Source organism: Dryas octopetala, chromosome 1 (genome assembly GCF_963921425.1).
Source record: "Dryas octopetala chromosome 1, drDryOcto1.1, whole genome shotgun sequence".
Taxonomy (NCBI): Eukaryota; Viridiplantae; Streptophyta; class Magnoliopsida; order Rosales; family Rosaceae; genus Dryas; species Dryas octopetala.
In genome coordinates, this window is record NC_141366.1 from 22,566,518 (window position 1) to 22,582,525 (window position 16,008).

The 16,008-nt window shown below is 38.4% G+C and overlaps 1 protein-coding gene and 1 long non-coding RNA gene across 2 annotated transcripts; one reads left to right on the plus strand and one right to left on the minus strand.

Annotated features, from left to right (window-relative positions):
* Window positions 1–981: 981 nt before the first annotated feature.
* LOC147299193 (uncharacterized) lies at window positions 982–2,806 on the minus strand. The gene is made up of 4 exons (XR_015120055.1): window positions 2,687–2,806; window positions 2,554–2,599; window positions 2,022–2,105; window positions 982–1,428 (listed from the first exon to the last, which is right to left on the minus strand). It is a non-coding gene; the product is annotated as an uncharacterized LOC147299193 (long non-coding RNA).
* Window positions 2,807–8,843: 6,037 nt separating this feature from the next.
* Window positions 8,844–14,742, plus strand: LOC147299194 (uncharacterized). The gene is made up of 4 exons (XM_086254145.1): window positions 8,844–9,102; window positions 9,539–9,640; window positions 12,934–13,094; window positions 14,419–14,742. The coding sequence occupies exons 1-4, from the start codon at window positions 9,003–9,005 to the stop codon at window positions 14,524–14,526; spliced, it is 471 nt and encodes a 156-aa protein (XP_086110271.1). The 5' UTR covers window positions 8,844–9,002; the 3' UTR covers window positions 14,527–14,742.
* The last annotated feature ends 1,266 nt before the right edge of the window (window positions 14,743–16,008 follow it).

Below are 16,008 nucleotides of genomic sequence, written 5' to 3' on the forward strand. Positions count from 1 at the left end.
AGAGCCTGGCAAAGAATCCTTATCTGTATACTTTTATATATTCGATCATATTGTATGTAAATACGTACAAAATCAAAGTCATAAAATATTATTGCTTTTCATAATCATTCAATTAATCAACATCTCCATCTTTGTGTTTAAAGAGTGCCAGTTTTGGGTTGGCAGTAGAGTCATATATTATATATGGTTAGTGTGACAGTGTGGGTCTGTGAATAAGGTCTTTTTTTAATTAAAAAAACAAAATAGATAATTAAGTACACTGTGAGGGCTTTTTGTCCAAAATCCAATAATTTCACTATTATCGGTTAACTTTTTTTTTTTTTTGGCCACTTCACTATTATGGGTTAACTTGACAGACCGAAACATGTTAAAAAAACAGAAACAAAATTGAAGGAAAGTTTGTTTTCAAGTTTATATGTAACACTACCATCAAACAAAAAATCATTAATTATCATGTAATTCAATAAAATCAGGTCACCCAACATGATATAATATACACACACACCCAAAAAAAAAAAATTATTAATGTATATCTTATGGTACAACTAAGCCAAGCTCTGATGCTCTCTCTCTCTCTCTCCATCTTCTTCTCCGATCGAACCATTGTCGTTCGGCGAGTAAGGTCGACGAGACCACAACCATCTCTCTTTCTCTCTCTGATCTCTTCTCCAATCTTTGCCTTTGCTCTCTTTCTCTCTCTCATGGTCCCCGATCTTTTCCTACCTCTCTTCGGCCAATCTCCTTTCTGATCTCTCTCCCCTCGATCTCACTCTTTATACTATCTCTCATCGTCTGCTCTTTATGTTCTCTCTCTCTCTCTTTGATCTTTCTCACCATATCTCATCGACGGAGCCTTAAAGGAGGTTGGCGACCTCTAATCTGGAAGTACTGGCTCGATCTACAAGTGTCATGGGCATGATCCGAAAACATTAGGCGATTGTTACTATTGAGCAGTAAATATTTAGGAAGATAGTTACTGTCACGCCCCGAAACCCAGGTACGTAACAGAGGCACCTATCTTGAGAATACCTGAGACTACAACAACCAATCCCCCGGTGTTATAATCCCAAATATCCACAAAATAGGTTAAGCCTTTTGGTTTAGTAAAAATGGGTTGGATCAGAGTGCTTGAGTTTGCAGCGGAAAGTTTATTCAGAAATAATTAATTCATAATTAAACCAACCCTCGGAGCTACTATTGTTTAGAGTAACTTCAAAGAAACTGTTTATATAGACTCGATAATTCAAAAGTAGACAACCCAAGGACTCAGTGTATATACAAGATATGACCAAGGGTATATAAAGATAGTGGACACCAAGGACCTGCCCAAGGAAAATATACTGACTAAACAGGAACACAGGAGTTGACAAGCTCGAGACCGCACCACCACCCCTCAATCGAGGCCGTCAAAGTCCACACGCGCAGCACCTGAGAGGGAGAAAAACAACAATGTAGGGGTGAGCATCACATACGTTCATTGCTTCCCCTCAGGGAACTCCCTGCTAGGTTTGAAAAATAGTTTGAGGTAATTTAAAATCAAATGCACAACACAAACCAGTTGTCAAGCTTTGTAAAACGAGTAGCATGCTCATACAATTTTCAAAATACAGTTTTCCGGGCCCAAGTTCAGAATCATACCTGTTGACCAGCCGTTAGGGCTAATTACCCTCTCACAAAAGCATAACAAAGTCCTGTAGTCATTTGACCGGGACAGGGTAGCGAAAGTGGCCATTTCATGGTTGTACCGCCTAGACTGGCCTCCCAAGAAGGACAATCGACCAGTCCGTCCGTACAACCCCTCATGAGGTTTTGGGGATCGAAACCCAGGGTCTACCGTAAGGGACCTTTCACTCTCAAGTCAAACACAATAACAATCTCACGAGAATATGCATAACAGTCATCATTCTCATCATCATAAAACCAAGCAGATATGCCAATCAAAAACATGCATCTTTATCACACAGTATTTATTATATAGTACATGCAGGAAATCCACTAGTCTGAGTGTGTTGTCCCCCTACCTAGCGTCCAAAGCTTTTGCCTGTTTTCGAGTACAAATCACAATTTGCCACGTCGCAACGATCTCTTTTAGGTAACTGGAGTTCCTAGTTTGACAACAACTGGTGTTAAAAACGGTCTTCACGTAAATCGATGACCTTGTCTGTTAAGACCAGGTATAATTCAGAGGTTTGGCACTAGCGTAACTGCTAAGCTTCTCTGAATTCTTAATCCGATATGACCTTGCACCCCGAGGCAAACAGTCATGTCAGACCGTGTGGTTTCTATATCTATTTTTAATTTATTGTCGAGAAGGTTGATCAGATATGAACCTACAACGTGACCAGGTCAGTGCATGGGGAAACTGAGGGAGCTCTGGCTCAGTACCCAACGCCTGTATGCTCATGAACTGACCTTAGTCATCACGTTATTTGGTTACCACTGATATGGCCTCAATATTTATTAAGTTCATTTGATAACAACAGTTAAACAACGTTCCGTCTATAACCACAACTTAAATAACTGCAGATTAAATAAGCTGGGTTGAGGGTATACCTGTTGAAGACTTTCCACGGGCAGAGTCTCGGTACTACTAGACTTGCTAAGTAATAAGATTAAAATAGCCTAATTAACAAGAGGTTAATTTAACAAAATTTTAGCAGAAATTCGACAGGGATCAAGAAATTACCTATGGAGCTCAGAAATGATTTTTTTAAAACTTCACCAAAACATAGCCTTCACACTACTAGAATTGAAGAGCTCGTCGCCACGATCGCGTAGGCGAAATCGGATCGTCGATCGGAGCTCCAGAACTCAAGATAAACTCAAAACAAGAGAGAGAAAGGAGGAGAGAGAGGAGAGAGAAGCTCTCTCTTGGGAAGCGTGCGGCTGAAATGTGAGGGATCAGCTGGGGGGTGCGCTGCTATTTATAGGAAGGCTTGACTGAGTCAACTCGGTCAACTCGTTGACTCAGTGGGTGGACTCACCACGAACCGTCGCCACGTGTCAAGTGGAGAGGCTGCCACGTGTCGCGGGCCATGCAGCTGGTTGCACATGCAGCCGTCGGATCAGATGGGCCATGCGAGATCCAACGGCCCAGATCGTGCCACGTGGCGCGATCTGGTATTTCCTATTTTATTTTCTTTTTCCTATATTCCCCAACTTCAAAAATTAATTAAAAATAGCTCGGGACTCAGAAAAATACCCCGAAAAATACTACGGACTCGTATCGACTAGTACTAATTAACTATGAGGTCAAATTACCAATTTGCTCTTTAGAAAAAATTTCGAAAATTTCAAGCTCCACAACTAAGAAAATTTAGGAAATTCATAAAATAATCTCCCAGACTCGGAATAATACGAGACTTGCACCGTTGGGTTTGTGAGTAAAAGTACTAGCTTTTAAAGGTGTAACTTGGGTTAAAACCCTAGTCAAAGTTGGTCAAACAATTAAAACTCAAGGTGGAAAAATTAGATTTTTCGACAAATAAATTCTAAAAAAAATTTTTTTGAAAATAAGGAAAAATCACAAAATAAATTTGAAAATTTCCGGGTCTCACATCCTCCCCTACTTAGAAAAAATCTCGTCCTCGAGATTACCAAGGGTGCTCGAACCAAAAGTGGGTACGTGGACTCTAGTTCCTGTACAACGTTGTCTCCTTTACGTTCTCAATCAATCATAATCCAACTTTACTTGAGTGATAAAGCATGTATAACAACAACTCTCGAGAAAATACCTCTATTGATCAAGTCGAAATACTGGAGACTCATTTTTGAAAAGATAAAAACAAGCTACGGTTGATATCAGTCCCCAAAGACACTTCCGTTGATCTGACGATACCGTAATGTCGAGGATCCTCCTGATAACCAAACCCGTAAACTAAAGCGAAAACGGAGACCTCCATTGATCTCGACTATAAGTGATACTAGAGATAATTTATCCTCACAACAGTCGTTCGCCCAATGTTAGCCGTTGACCTTTTGCTGTGCGTTCATTTGGTTTGGTGGCTGAGCGCGGTTTTGACGTCGGGGCGGCATCTTGTCAACAGAACTGACAGACTAAAAAAAAAAAATGGGCAGACTTTAACAATGACTTTCAAGAATAGAAGAAAAGGATGATAAACAAGAGAATTTCGAACAAGACTCTTGGAAGAAGAAAGAATTTCAGAAGACTCTATTTTGAAAACATTTTCAGGAAAACAGCTCTGATACCATTTTAACTGTCACGCCCCGAAATCCAGGTACGTAACAGAGGCACCTATCTTGAGAATACTTGAGACTACAACAACCAATCCCTCAGTGTTATAATCCCAAATATCCACAAAATAGGTTAAGCCTTTTGGTTTAGTAAAAATGGGTTGGATCAGAGTGCTTGAGTTTGCAGCGGAAAGTTTATTCAGAAATAATTAATTCATAATTAAACCAACCCTCGGAGCTACTATTGTTTAGAGTAACTTCAAAGAAACTGTTTATATAGACTCGATAATTCAAAAGTAAACAACCCAAGGACTCAGTGTATATACAAGATATGACCAAGGGTATATAAAGATAGTAAAAGGACACCAAGGACCTGCCCAAGGAAAATATACTGACTAAACAGGAACACAGGAGTTGACAAGCTCGAGACCGCACCACCACCCCTCAATCGAGGCCGTCAAAGTCCACACGCGCAGCACCTGAGAGGGAGAAAAACAACAATGTAGGGGTGAGCATCACATACGTTCATTGCTCCCCCTCAGGGAACTCCCTGCTAGGTTTGAAAAATAGTTTGAGGTAATTTAAAATCAAATGCACAACACAAACCAGTTGTCAAGCTTTGTAAAACGAGTAGCATGCTCATACAATTTTCAAAATACAGTTTTCCGGGCCCAAGTTCAGAATCATACCTGTTGACCAGCTGTTAGGGCTAACTACCCTCTCACAAAAGCATAACAAAGTCCTGCAGTCATTTGACCGGGACAGGGTAGCGAAAGTGGCCATTTCATGGTTGTACCGCCTAGACTGGCCTCCCAAGAAGGACAATCGACCAGTCCGTCCGTACAACCCCTCATGAGGTTTTGGGGATCGAAACCCAGGGTCTACCGTAAGGGACCTTTCACTCTCAAGTCAAACACAATAACAATCTCACGAGAATATGCATAACAGTCATCATTCTCATCATCATAAAACCAAGCAGATATGCCAATCAAAAACATGCATCTTTATCACACAGTATTTATTATATAGTACATGCAGGAAATCCACTAGTCAGAGTGTATTGTCCCCCTACCTAGCGTCCAAAGCTTTTGCCTGTTTTCGAGTACAAATCACAATTTGCCACGTCGCAACGATCTCTTTTAGGTAACTGGAGTTCCTAGTTTGACAACAACTGGTGTTAAAAACGGTCTTCAGGTAAATCGATGACCTTGTCTGTTAAGACCATGTATAATTCAGAGGTTTGGCACTAGCGTAACTGCTAAGCTTCTCTGAATTCTTAATCCGATATGACCTTGCACCCCGAGGCAAACAGTCATGTCAGACCGTGTGGTTTCTATATCTATTTTTAATTTATTGTCGAGAAGGTTGATCAGATATGAACCTACAACGTGACCAGGTCAGTGCATGGGGAAACTGAGGGAGCTCTGGCTCAGTACCCAACGCCTGTATGCTCATGAACTGACCTTAGTCATCACGTTATTTGGTTACCACTGATATGGTCTCAATATTTATTAAGTTCATTTGATAACAACAGTTAAACAGCGTTCCGTTTATAACCACAACTTAAATAACTGCAGATTAAATAAGCTGGGTTGAGGGTATACCTGTTGAAGACTTTCCATGGGCAGAGTCTCGGTACTATTAGACTTGCTAAGTAATAAGATTAAAATAGCCTAATTAACAAGAGGTTAATTTAACAAAATTTTAGCAGAAATTCGACAGGGATCAAGAAATTACCTATGGAGCTCAGAAATGATTATTTTAAAACTTCACCAAAACATAGCCTTCACACTACTAGAATTGAAGAGCTCGTCGCCACGATCGCGTAGGCGAAATCGGATCGTCGATCGGAGCTCCAGAACTCAAGATAAACTCAAAACAAGAGAGAGAAAGGAGGAGAGAGAGGAGAGAGAAGCTCTCTCTTGGGAAGCGTGCGGCTGAAATGTGAGGGATCAGCTGGGGGGTGCGCTGCTATTTATAGGAAGGCTTGACTGAGTCAACTCGGTCAATTCGTTGACTCAGTGGGTGGACTCACCACGAACCGTCGCCACGTGTCAAGTGGAGAGGCTGCCACGTGTCGCGGGCCATGCAGCTGGTTGCACATGCAGCCGTCGGATCAGATGGGCCATGCGAGATCCAACGGCCCAGATCGTGCCACGTGGCGCGATCTGCTATTTCCTATTTTATTTTCTTTTTCCTATATTCTCCAACTTCAAAAATTAATTAAAAATAGCTCGGGACTCAGAAAAATACCCCGAAAAATACTACGGACTCGTATCGACTAGTACTAATTAACTATGAGGTCAAATTACCAATTTGCCCTTTAAAAAAATTTCGAAAATTTCAAGCTCCACAACTAAGAAAATTTAGGAAATTCATAAAATAATCTCCCGGACTCGGAATAATACGAGACTTGCACCGTTGGGTTTGTGAGTAAAAGTACTACCTTTTAAAGGTCTAACTTGGGTTAAAACTCTAGTCAAAGTTGGTCAAACAATTAAAGCTCAAGGTGGAAAAATTAGATTTTTCGACAAATAAATTCTAAAAAAATTTTTTTTGAAAATAAGGAAAAATCATAAAATAAATTTGAAAATTTCCGGGTCTCACAGTTACTACTTGGATTTGAGCACTAATGGTATGTCATTAAACATATTGTATCATGATTGGCCACGCTAGCAATTAACCACGTTGCATCTAAAATAAGCCAATTTTTCAACTTAGATATTAGTTTATGGAAGCATTGGAAAGATTTGATGGCTCATTAGCCTTTTCAATACTAAGTTCTTCAAAACTAAGAAGATTAACTAGTTACGTGGGCTTAATAACATCTTGAGAATGCACTATACTGCCTTTAATAAGTTCATTAATAGAAATTAGTGGCTCAATAGCTGTTGTTCTTCTAGTTAAGAAATTTTTGATTTTTTGAATTTTAGTATATAGAACTATCTTAGACAGGGGTGCGTTTTTTGCCCGACAAAACCGAAATATTGACCAATCGACCGACACCAGAGTGATTTGTGATTTTTCGGTATAGGTAGGCTTACGGAACCGCAACGCTACACTTGGAGTCGGAAACGGCATGAGATATCACAAACCGTCAGAATGCTGAAATCGAAAACTACACCGACATCACCTTTCTCTCACCAGCTTCCCTGAGACTAGCAACTCAAGCTAGCTGGTTTTGCAGATTACCCGGTCAGTACCTCTCTTTCAGCCTCTCCCTCTTTCTGTCTCGCTGTCAAGCTTCCCTACATCCAGCGAAGCTCAAAGGCTTCTCCCGCGTAGGTTGCGCCACCCCGAAGTGCAGGCAACGCCGGCGTCGCCACCTGAGCTCACCTCACTAGCAGCCAAGCCCGACCTCGACGTTTACCAGAGCTCACTGCCTACATCGTAGCCGCCAAACGCAACTGTCAGCTCGCGTGCATCACCGGCCTCGACGTCCACCAGCTTCGCGAGCTCGAAGTCCACCAACTGTCCTTGCTTTCGCCGATTCTTCCCTACCACCAACTCCGCTGCCACCGTCGAGCTTTCCTCTCACGCATGCACGCAGCTCTGACCTCCTCTGCCTCTTTCTTTCTTTCTCTTCGATACCGAATGCTATCGACCAACATCGAAATAGTCGGTAGTCGACCTTGTCAGTGGAGGTGGCGGTGGCTAATCTGCCCATTCATGGTGAATCGGTTCGGTTACTGAACCGATTCCACCCTTAATCTTAGAAGTTCTTTGTGACTACTGTCTAATCCAAAAAAGTTAGTTTGCTGTAGTTGAAAGCTGGCTTTGCAATTTGTTTATTAAGAAGTTTTATCAAGTATTGTTCAAGGACCCTAACTATCTAGTTTCTCTTGGGCTGATTTTATTTGACTTCTCGAGAAGTGCTAAGACTCCATAAGTTGTCTAATAAAATATTTTCTTTTTCTTCTACTAGCTAGTGAGGTTTTTTTAAACATATGCAAAAAATAAATTAAATCAAAAATTATTTGGTTATATAATTGTTATCAAATAAACAAACATAAATCAAACTGTTACTATAATCGTCTGGTTATTTTATTATAGTTACAAATTTTTAATTTGGTTGATTTTTTGTAGAGATGATCTTCATAGAATGATTTTAAAAAATGAACGATTTCGATTATAGAAATACTGCTGAATGAGATTAATAAAAGAAAAAGTCGATGAAAAAGGTAAATTAGAGAAAATGAATCCCCCTTTCATACATTACAAGTTTATTAGTAGGTTTTAGTAGAGTTAGTTTAAGTGGTAAAGTGGTGAGATAATGAGTTAAGTTCATAATTAATATACCTAAAAAGAAAAGAAAAAGCACAAACTTATTGAATTCTGAATTTGTGATACAGGTTAGCAATCTGACCTGCCAGAGAGTTTCTCTCCAGAAAGAGAGAGGCCGATAAAAGAGTGGGTCTTTTTCTCGTTGGATTACTGTAAGACAGGTAGTCCTTGTCGTTGGATGAAAACTGACTCGATCGATGGCTCATAATTACCCCAGCATTAATACAGGGTTTTATGCACTGTACAATATAAATCCCCTAGGACGAGTGGGGACCACCTAATTTATTCCAATTTTTGTCTGTTGCAAATGAATGCCTATCTGAATAATTGCACGCAACCCCCCCTCTCACTCTTCGCCCACTCGACAACTCATCCCAATTCCCAACTCCTGTACTATTCTCTTCTTCTCCTTGAAATTTCAGACTCACATCCTTCGTTTCCACGACATTTTTTTCTTTCTTTCTTTCTTTCTTTTCGTCTGAAAAAAAGGAAGGAAAAGGAGAAGAAACCCAAGAGGCACAATCATGGCGGTGCTGGTTCACTTGAAGCTAACCTTCATTGTGTTTTGCTTCACCTTGTGCCTGCTCCTACCAAAGATTCAGTCTACGCCCGTCAAATATTGTGGTCAGTTTCTGTTTCACTTTAATGGGTTTCTAAGTTTTTTTTTTCTTCTCCATATCCGGGATTGGTTGGTTGCTTAGAAATTGTGGGAAAGTGGAAGAAATCCAGATACTGTATCCCATTTGTATAATTTGGTTTTTAGGCTACAAGAAGATGATTAACAGTAAAAGTTTCCCATTTCACCTTCATGTATGTCTCTGCTTTTGAATCTTTAAATTGTCAAACTTGAGCGCTATATATTTTCCTATATGATTTCAATCAATTAAAAATGTGGATTTTAGTGACTATTGCAATGAAATTCTCAGAGAAAGGAACTTGGGGGGAGGGGGATGATTTTCTGCATTAATTTGCTTAAATAATTTTCTTTACTTTGATGCTAATTTAGTTCTTTGTAGGTCGCATTGGCAGTAATATCAATTTTATTTCTATCAAATTTCAGGGAACAAAGATGACTATGCCGTGGAGGTCCAGGGAGTCGAGATATTGCCTAACCCAGTGGTGAGAGGCAAGCCAGCTACCTTTAACATCTCGGCCTCTTCAGGTATGACTTTTTGGCTTTCATTGTTTGCCCGTCATATTTTCTGAGACCTGTATGCTGAATCTGCTCAATGTAGTATAGTATGATGGCTCATGTAGAAACCAAGTGCATTAAAGGCCATCATTTCTCTCATCAAATTACTTCTATCAACAATTTCATCAGCATAACTTTGTGGGCGTGCATGTGCATTTGCATATGTGTTTTCTTTAAGAGAATACTTGCCTTCAGTTTTGCAAGTACAATTTAACTTGGAGATGATAATTTTTGTACTTTATATTGCAATTCATGTTTTAAGCAATGCTCTAGACAGGAAGGCATGAGAAAGCACATTAAAGCTTAAATATGTTCTTGACATGTTCCAGATTTCATTTTGCAACTGTACTGTTTGGTTTATAGTAAGCTTTAGCCCTTTCCCTCATGCTGTGATGAGGGGCTGCAGGCTGGACGAACTCAATACCTTTGAAATACCCCAGAAGGAAATTTTGCTCTACTTCCCCCAATCTTGACTTTACACCACTCAGACTTCCCTTTTGTTGCAAAGCTTCAAATTGGGGTCGCTTCTGCTTTGCGTGTGCATGTTACACACCTATACCATCTATTAGTTTCTTTTTACAATTTTTTGGTCAAATTTTTTTATATGTGCATTTAATGCACCTTTTAATATGAACTTGAATCTTTCTTCCAAGTTTTACATAACTTAGCAACTGGACAATAAAAAAAGAAAAAAAGAGAGTTCTTACCACTAACAATATGGAATGAGTAATATTTGAACACAAGTGTGATTTTATTTGAAACTAGGAACCATAGAAATGTTTTCCTGCCTTTTTCTTTTCTTCTATAAATGCCTTCATGCATTGTTAAACTGGAATTTATTCGATTTTCTGTATTTTTGGTTACTGGTCCTAGTCTTGATGTATGGAAGATGCAGTAGAAAAGATTGAACAATGTACAATGTTTTTTGGAACCTATTGATTTTCCTACAAAGTAACTACAAACCATAGCTTCGATGATCTTGTTCTTCAAGAAAATATCTTGTTGACCACCATACTGTCAACATACATCGTCCATGAACACTTCTTTTTGGGAATGAGTAGGGCACATGGGCTACAACTCTTTCTATGATAAATCCCTTTGCCAAAAGTTTCTCATCCTCGACATAGTTCCTCGTACCCCTTTGGACTCATGCGGTAATGAGGTATATTAGGTAATAAACCCCAGAAACAAATCAAATTTGGTGCTACATGTAGTCACCTGTCTGGCAGCTCATCGGGAAAACGTCTTGGTACTCTTTAAGGATTTGACGGTTTTGACCTCATCAAGAATCTTACCAGTAAGCACCTGTTCTTTCCTAATCAGCACATAAACTACCTTCTTGTTAGCAACAACATCAGAAAGCACCTCATATGCCGTAAATTAGGAATTTTCTTTGCTGGTGGTCTGGTTGTAACTTCTTCATTAAGGAGAAATGAAACAGGTATATATTATTTTTACTAATATAGGGATCCAAATTTGAGGACTGTGTTTTGATCATTGTGAGGGCAGGTTTGGGGGCATTTTAGTTATGTGGAATGCTAAGGTTATTTCGGTTACAAAATCTGTACTGAGATTATTGGGTCTAGGGTTTAGATTGGATGACGTTTTGAGAAATGAAAAATAAAAAATCAAGATGATATTGAGGAGATGGTTTTCTTCTTTGGAATAAAAAAGTTAACTATTATTAAAGTAAGGATCATCAAAACACTAAACCATCCAATGTAAAGACGGTTTTGAGTGCTGGTTATCCAGTTACAAAAGCGACCCCATAGGCTTCTGCTTTCAAATACTTCGTACAGTGCCTATTAATTTATTAGGTGTTCTTATAATGGTTTGTAGTTTTTATTTATAGGAAACGAGAAACATATTAATAAGAGTATAATCAATAGTGGACCAGCAGCCCATAAAAGAAACTACTCAACCTACAAAAACAGGAAACAAAAGCTGACAAGTAATGAAATACAACCTACAAACATAAGAAAACCATAATCAAGCAGAAACCAGCAAAATAGCAATCAAAACAGGAGCACTAATTTCACAAAAATTCACTGAATACATCACTCGACCCCAATCAAGGAGGAATGCTCTGAGAGGGGTGTCTCTAAAGGCTTGGAGAGTTGCCCGTGTCAAGGCTAAGAATCTAATCCTATCACAAGTTAACTCCACATCTTCATCTTCAAAAAGGTGCTTATTCCGCTCCAACCAAATGCACCACAAGAGAGTCAAAACAGCACATCTCCAGAGAGTAATCACATTCTTTTTGGCCCCTACGCCCAAAAGGTACCCAGGCAGCAGCCCATAACAGTTTCTAGGGCATACCCACAACACCTCAAACACAGTCAGCAGCCTACTCCAAATCTGACTTGTGAACCTGCATTGCAGAAAAGTTTGGTCCGCATTCTCCCCCTCTACAAACACCAATGTGGAGAGTAATGTTTTCAATAACTGCGGGACTATTAACAGTACCTTTTTTGGAGAATTTTTATAATTCCAAAATCCATTTCAAACAGTTGCTTACTGTGTGACGCCCCTAGAATTTACCATTCAATTCAATGACGTCTTAAATGTACACTATTTGTGGTATGATTTACTCAAATTAAAAAATACGTATGAAAGTTAGATGTGTCATTGTAATGTGTAATGTGTAATGTGCTAAAAGGGATAGCTTCTGAAATTAAGGGAAACGAATGCTAAACAAGATGGTGTCTAAAGTACAGCACATAGATATTGGTTATGATTTCACATTTACAGAAGTCTTATAAATTTGGAAATAGGAAAATTACAATCAGAGAACTTCTTTTGCTTACATTTTGCTTATTCAAATGGATCTCCCAATCTTTCTTCTCTGCATGTAGACTTTTTCCTACTCTGGGTGAGTTCTAGGGATTTATGGTTTTCTGGCATCTTTATTTTTGAGGAAACAAAGGTTTCTGTTATTTTCAAATTGCATAAACAATAGGCGGGCTTCCTGCTTGACAGCTGATTTTGACCAAGGTTCACTGAATTTCCTCTCCTGCAGCCGTCTGTCTTGGCTTTAATTTACAAAGATGAGTTCTTAATGTATATGGATTGTTTTAAATGTAATTGGTAATTCCAATATAATTCTAATCTTGCATTGGGAGCAATTTGTCCTTTCTGTTAATCAATGCTTGTTCTTCAGATAATACACAAATTAATGCATGGACTTTAGAGTTTATGGTTGCGTCCCTCGGGAATATCTTTGGGCTTTAAATAGCTAATTGTGCCTGCTATATTTCATACAGGTCAAGCCATCTCTGGTGGGAAAGTGGTGATTGAGGTTTACTATTTTGGGGTGCGCGTTCATACAGAAACGCATGACCTTTGTGAGGAGAGTTCCTGCCCTGTTTCAGCAGGCAAATTTGTGCTCTCTCATACCCAAGTTTTACCTGGGATCACTCCACCTGTAAGTTTCAGTTAATAAGATTTATACTTTGCCCTCTTCCATACTGTTGCAATTCCAAGATTCCATCCCCATGTTTGAGGCACACTAGCTGCATTAAATTTTATAATGAACCTATAATTTACGGGCACCTGTGAGCTTAGGTGTGTGGTTGTTTTATTTTGTGATTGCTTTTATTAGTACCAAAAATTTGAGAATGCCTTATATAATATCATGTCCTTTCTACTATATCAGCTACATCTTTTGAGTCTTTTACTTTTATTTTTTTCCCTTTGGTCTTTACTGTGTTATCAAGTTTAGACATTTGCCAGTGGTTCCTGAAATGTGAAAATGAAGGAATGTAACAGAGTGGATTTCTACCATTTGGTTCACAAATAGGAGATAATTTACATTGCCCTCTTAACTTTCTTAAAGCCTCAATAACTTCAGTAAATTACTTTTCCATCTTTTTTTAAAAAGATTTTTGGTGTACATTCCTGTGTTGGGCAGAAACCTTTTTAAATATATCATGTAGTTTTTTTTTTTTCTCTCTAATTTTATTTTCCAATGCTTCCTAGTTCTTTTCTTTCCCTTGACATCATCTTTTATCTCCAAATATTGTGCCATGTTTTTCTCTACCAATTTCTGGGCTCTCCCTAAGTTTAGTGTTGAAGTATATGATACATAAGTGTGTTGAGGCTCTGTATCACATCAGCACTGCCACAAGATATTTGTGGTCGTTTCCTTTTGCCCACCATTTGATAGTTATGATCCTTTTACAATCATGTTGCAGAATTTGAGTCGTGTTATTTCAGTGTCATGCCATTTTAAGATCTGTCTCTAGCATTGCGGTGTTGATATTTCCTGATAAATATATAGCTTACACAGAACTTGGCTTGACTTTTTATGTCAAATTAGAAATTGAGAAATTCCTACAATCTATGTTAAATTAGAAATTGAGAAATTCCTACATTCTGATCTGCTTTCTACTTTAAATGTTTTATTGTTATTAAAGACCATTTTCAAGTAGCAGGAATTTTGATTGTTCTCAGTTTGTGGCAGTTATTCATAATTGATTACTTTTTATGTTCCTAGAGCTATTATATCTTGTGTGATAAATTTATTTATTGGCTTATCACATTTATGTCAATTCTTGACTCTTGAGATTCATTAGTATATCTTTAAGCTCTATTTTTTATTTACTTTGACTTTATAGATTCCTCTGTTATGTGTTTCACTGGATTTAATTTTCCCATGTCTTTTTTTTTCTTGTGCACTTTAAACCAGTTCTTCAGCTATGCATTTTATTCAGATGTTTCACATAGATGACAATGTTTCATATTTATAGGGCTCTTACAATCTTAGGATGACATTGGAGGATGATCACAACCAAAAGTTGTCTTGCATCAGTTTCAATTTCAAAATTATCTTTGGATCTTTGGTCTCTGACAGTTGAGCACCCACTACCGAGCTTTGTGCATTGTTCTTGAGTATGTTACGCAAATAAGAATGAAAACTCTAGTTCAAGTGCCTGAGTGTTTTGCCTCTTGTAAGTATTTGTTGTGGCAAGAAAGATGAAATTGAGATTGTCTGCTTGATCATCCTAGAAACCGTGTCCTATATGATAATGTACTTATGTACTGAAGTTCAAATGAAATTTCAATTATCGTTTTATGTATATTTCCAACCAAGTTCCTTTGACTTAGAATGAATCATAATGATTTATTCTTCTCTTTGTGAGGTATATATAGCATATTACAAGGTACAAAAAAAAGTAGAGTATTTCCTAGTCAACTAAGCACAGCTAATTACACGTGTTCTTATTCTAATTAGAACTAATTAGGAAGGTACAAGTATACACAATCTCACGCCAACACTCCTCGTTAAGTTGGTGCATATATGTCACACATGCCCAACTTGGACATTGACGTATAGAAAGATATATGGGGAACTGCATGAGTCATCACATTAGTGAGCTAATCGGCATTCTTGATGTATGGAACTTATATAATTCCACAATCCAAGTTATCCTTGATGTAGTTTTTGTTAATTTCAATGTGTTTGGTTTTGTCATGCTAAATCGGGTTATTAGCAATCTCAATGGCAGCTGTGTTATCACAATATAGGACCATTGGTTTCTGAGGACCAAACTCAAGTTCATCTAGTAGAATCTTTAGTCACGCCAACTCTTAAGTCCCATGACGAAGAGCCATATACTCAGCTTCAACACTAGACAATGATACAACATTTTGCTTCTTGCTTCTCCATGTAACTAAGTTGCCTCCAACAAATAATATGTAACAAGAAGTAGACTTCTTATCTAGCTTGGATCCAGCAAAGTCATAATTAGTATGCCCTATTACATCCAAGTGTCCATGTTTGGAGAACATGATGCCTTTACCCGGAGAAGACTTCAGATACTCAAGAATACGCTCCACGACTTCCATATGCTTTACACTTGGGTTGTACATAAACTGACTCACAACACTAATAACATATGATATATCTGGCCTGGTATAAGCTAGATAGATTAATTTTCCAACCAACCTCTGGTATCTTTCCTTGTTTGTTAGAATTTGATAAGGATATATTGTCAATCCATGATTCACCTCAATAAGAGTATCTATAGGCATACACGCCGACTTGCTAGTCTCGGTTAGAAAATCTAATGTGTACTTGCGTTGAGACATAAGATTCCTTGCTTTGACCAAGACACTTTTATCCCCAAGAAGTACTTCAGAGCTCTTAAATCATGTCAAATTCCCTGGCCAAATAACTCTGGAGTTTTTCATTCTCATGCGTATCACTCCCTGTAACTACCATATCATCAACATAAACAATGAGCATGGTAATTTTATCACCATCTCGCTTGAAGAACAAGGTGTGATATACTTGAGCCTGCTTGAACCCATACTTCTTCATGGAGCAACCAAACCTG

Bases quoted from the DNA above. Each gene is read 5' to 3' on its own strand.
- LOC147299194 (XM_086254145.1), top strand. From the start codon at position 9,003: ATGGCGGTGCTGGTTCACTTGAAGCTAACCTTCATTGTGTTTTGCTTC. The intron at 9,103-9,538 runs GTCAGTTTCTGT...ATCAAATTTCAG, and splicing joins TACGCCCGTCAAATATTGTG to GGAACAAAGATGACTATGCC. The intron at 13,095-14,418 runs GTAAGTTTCAGT...TCATATTTATAG, and splicing joins TACCTGGGATCACTCCACCT to GGCTCTTACAATCTTAGGAT.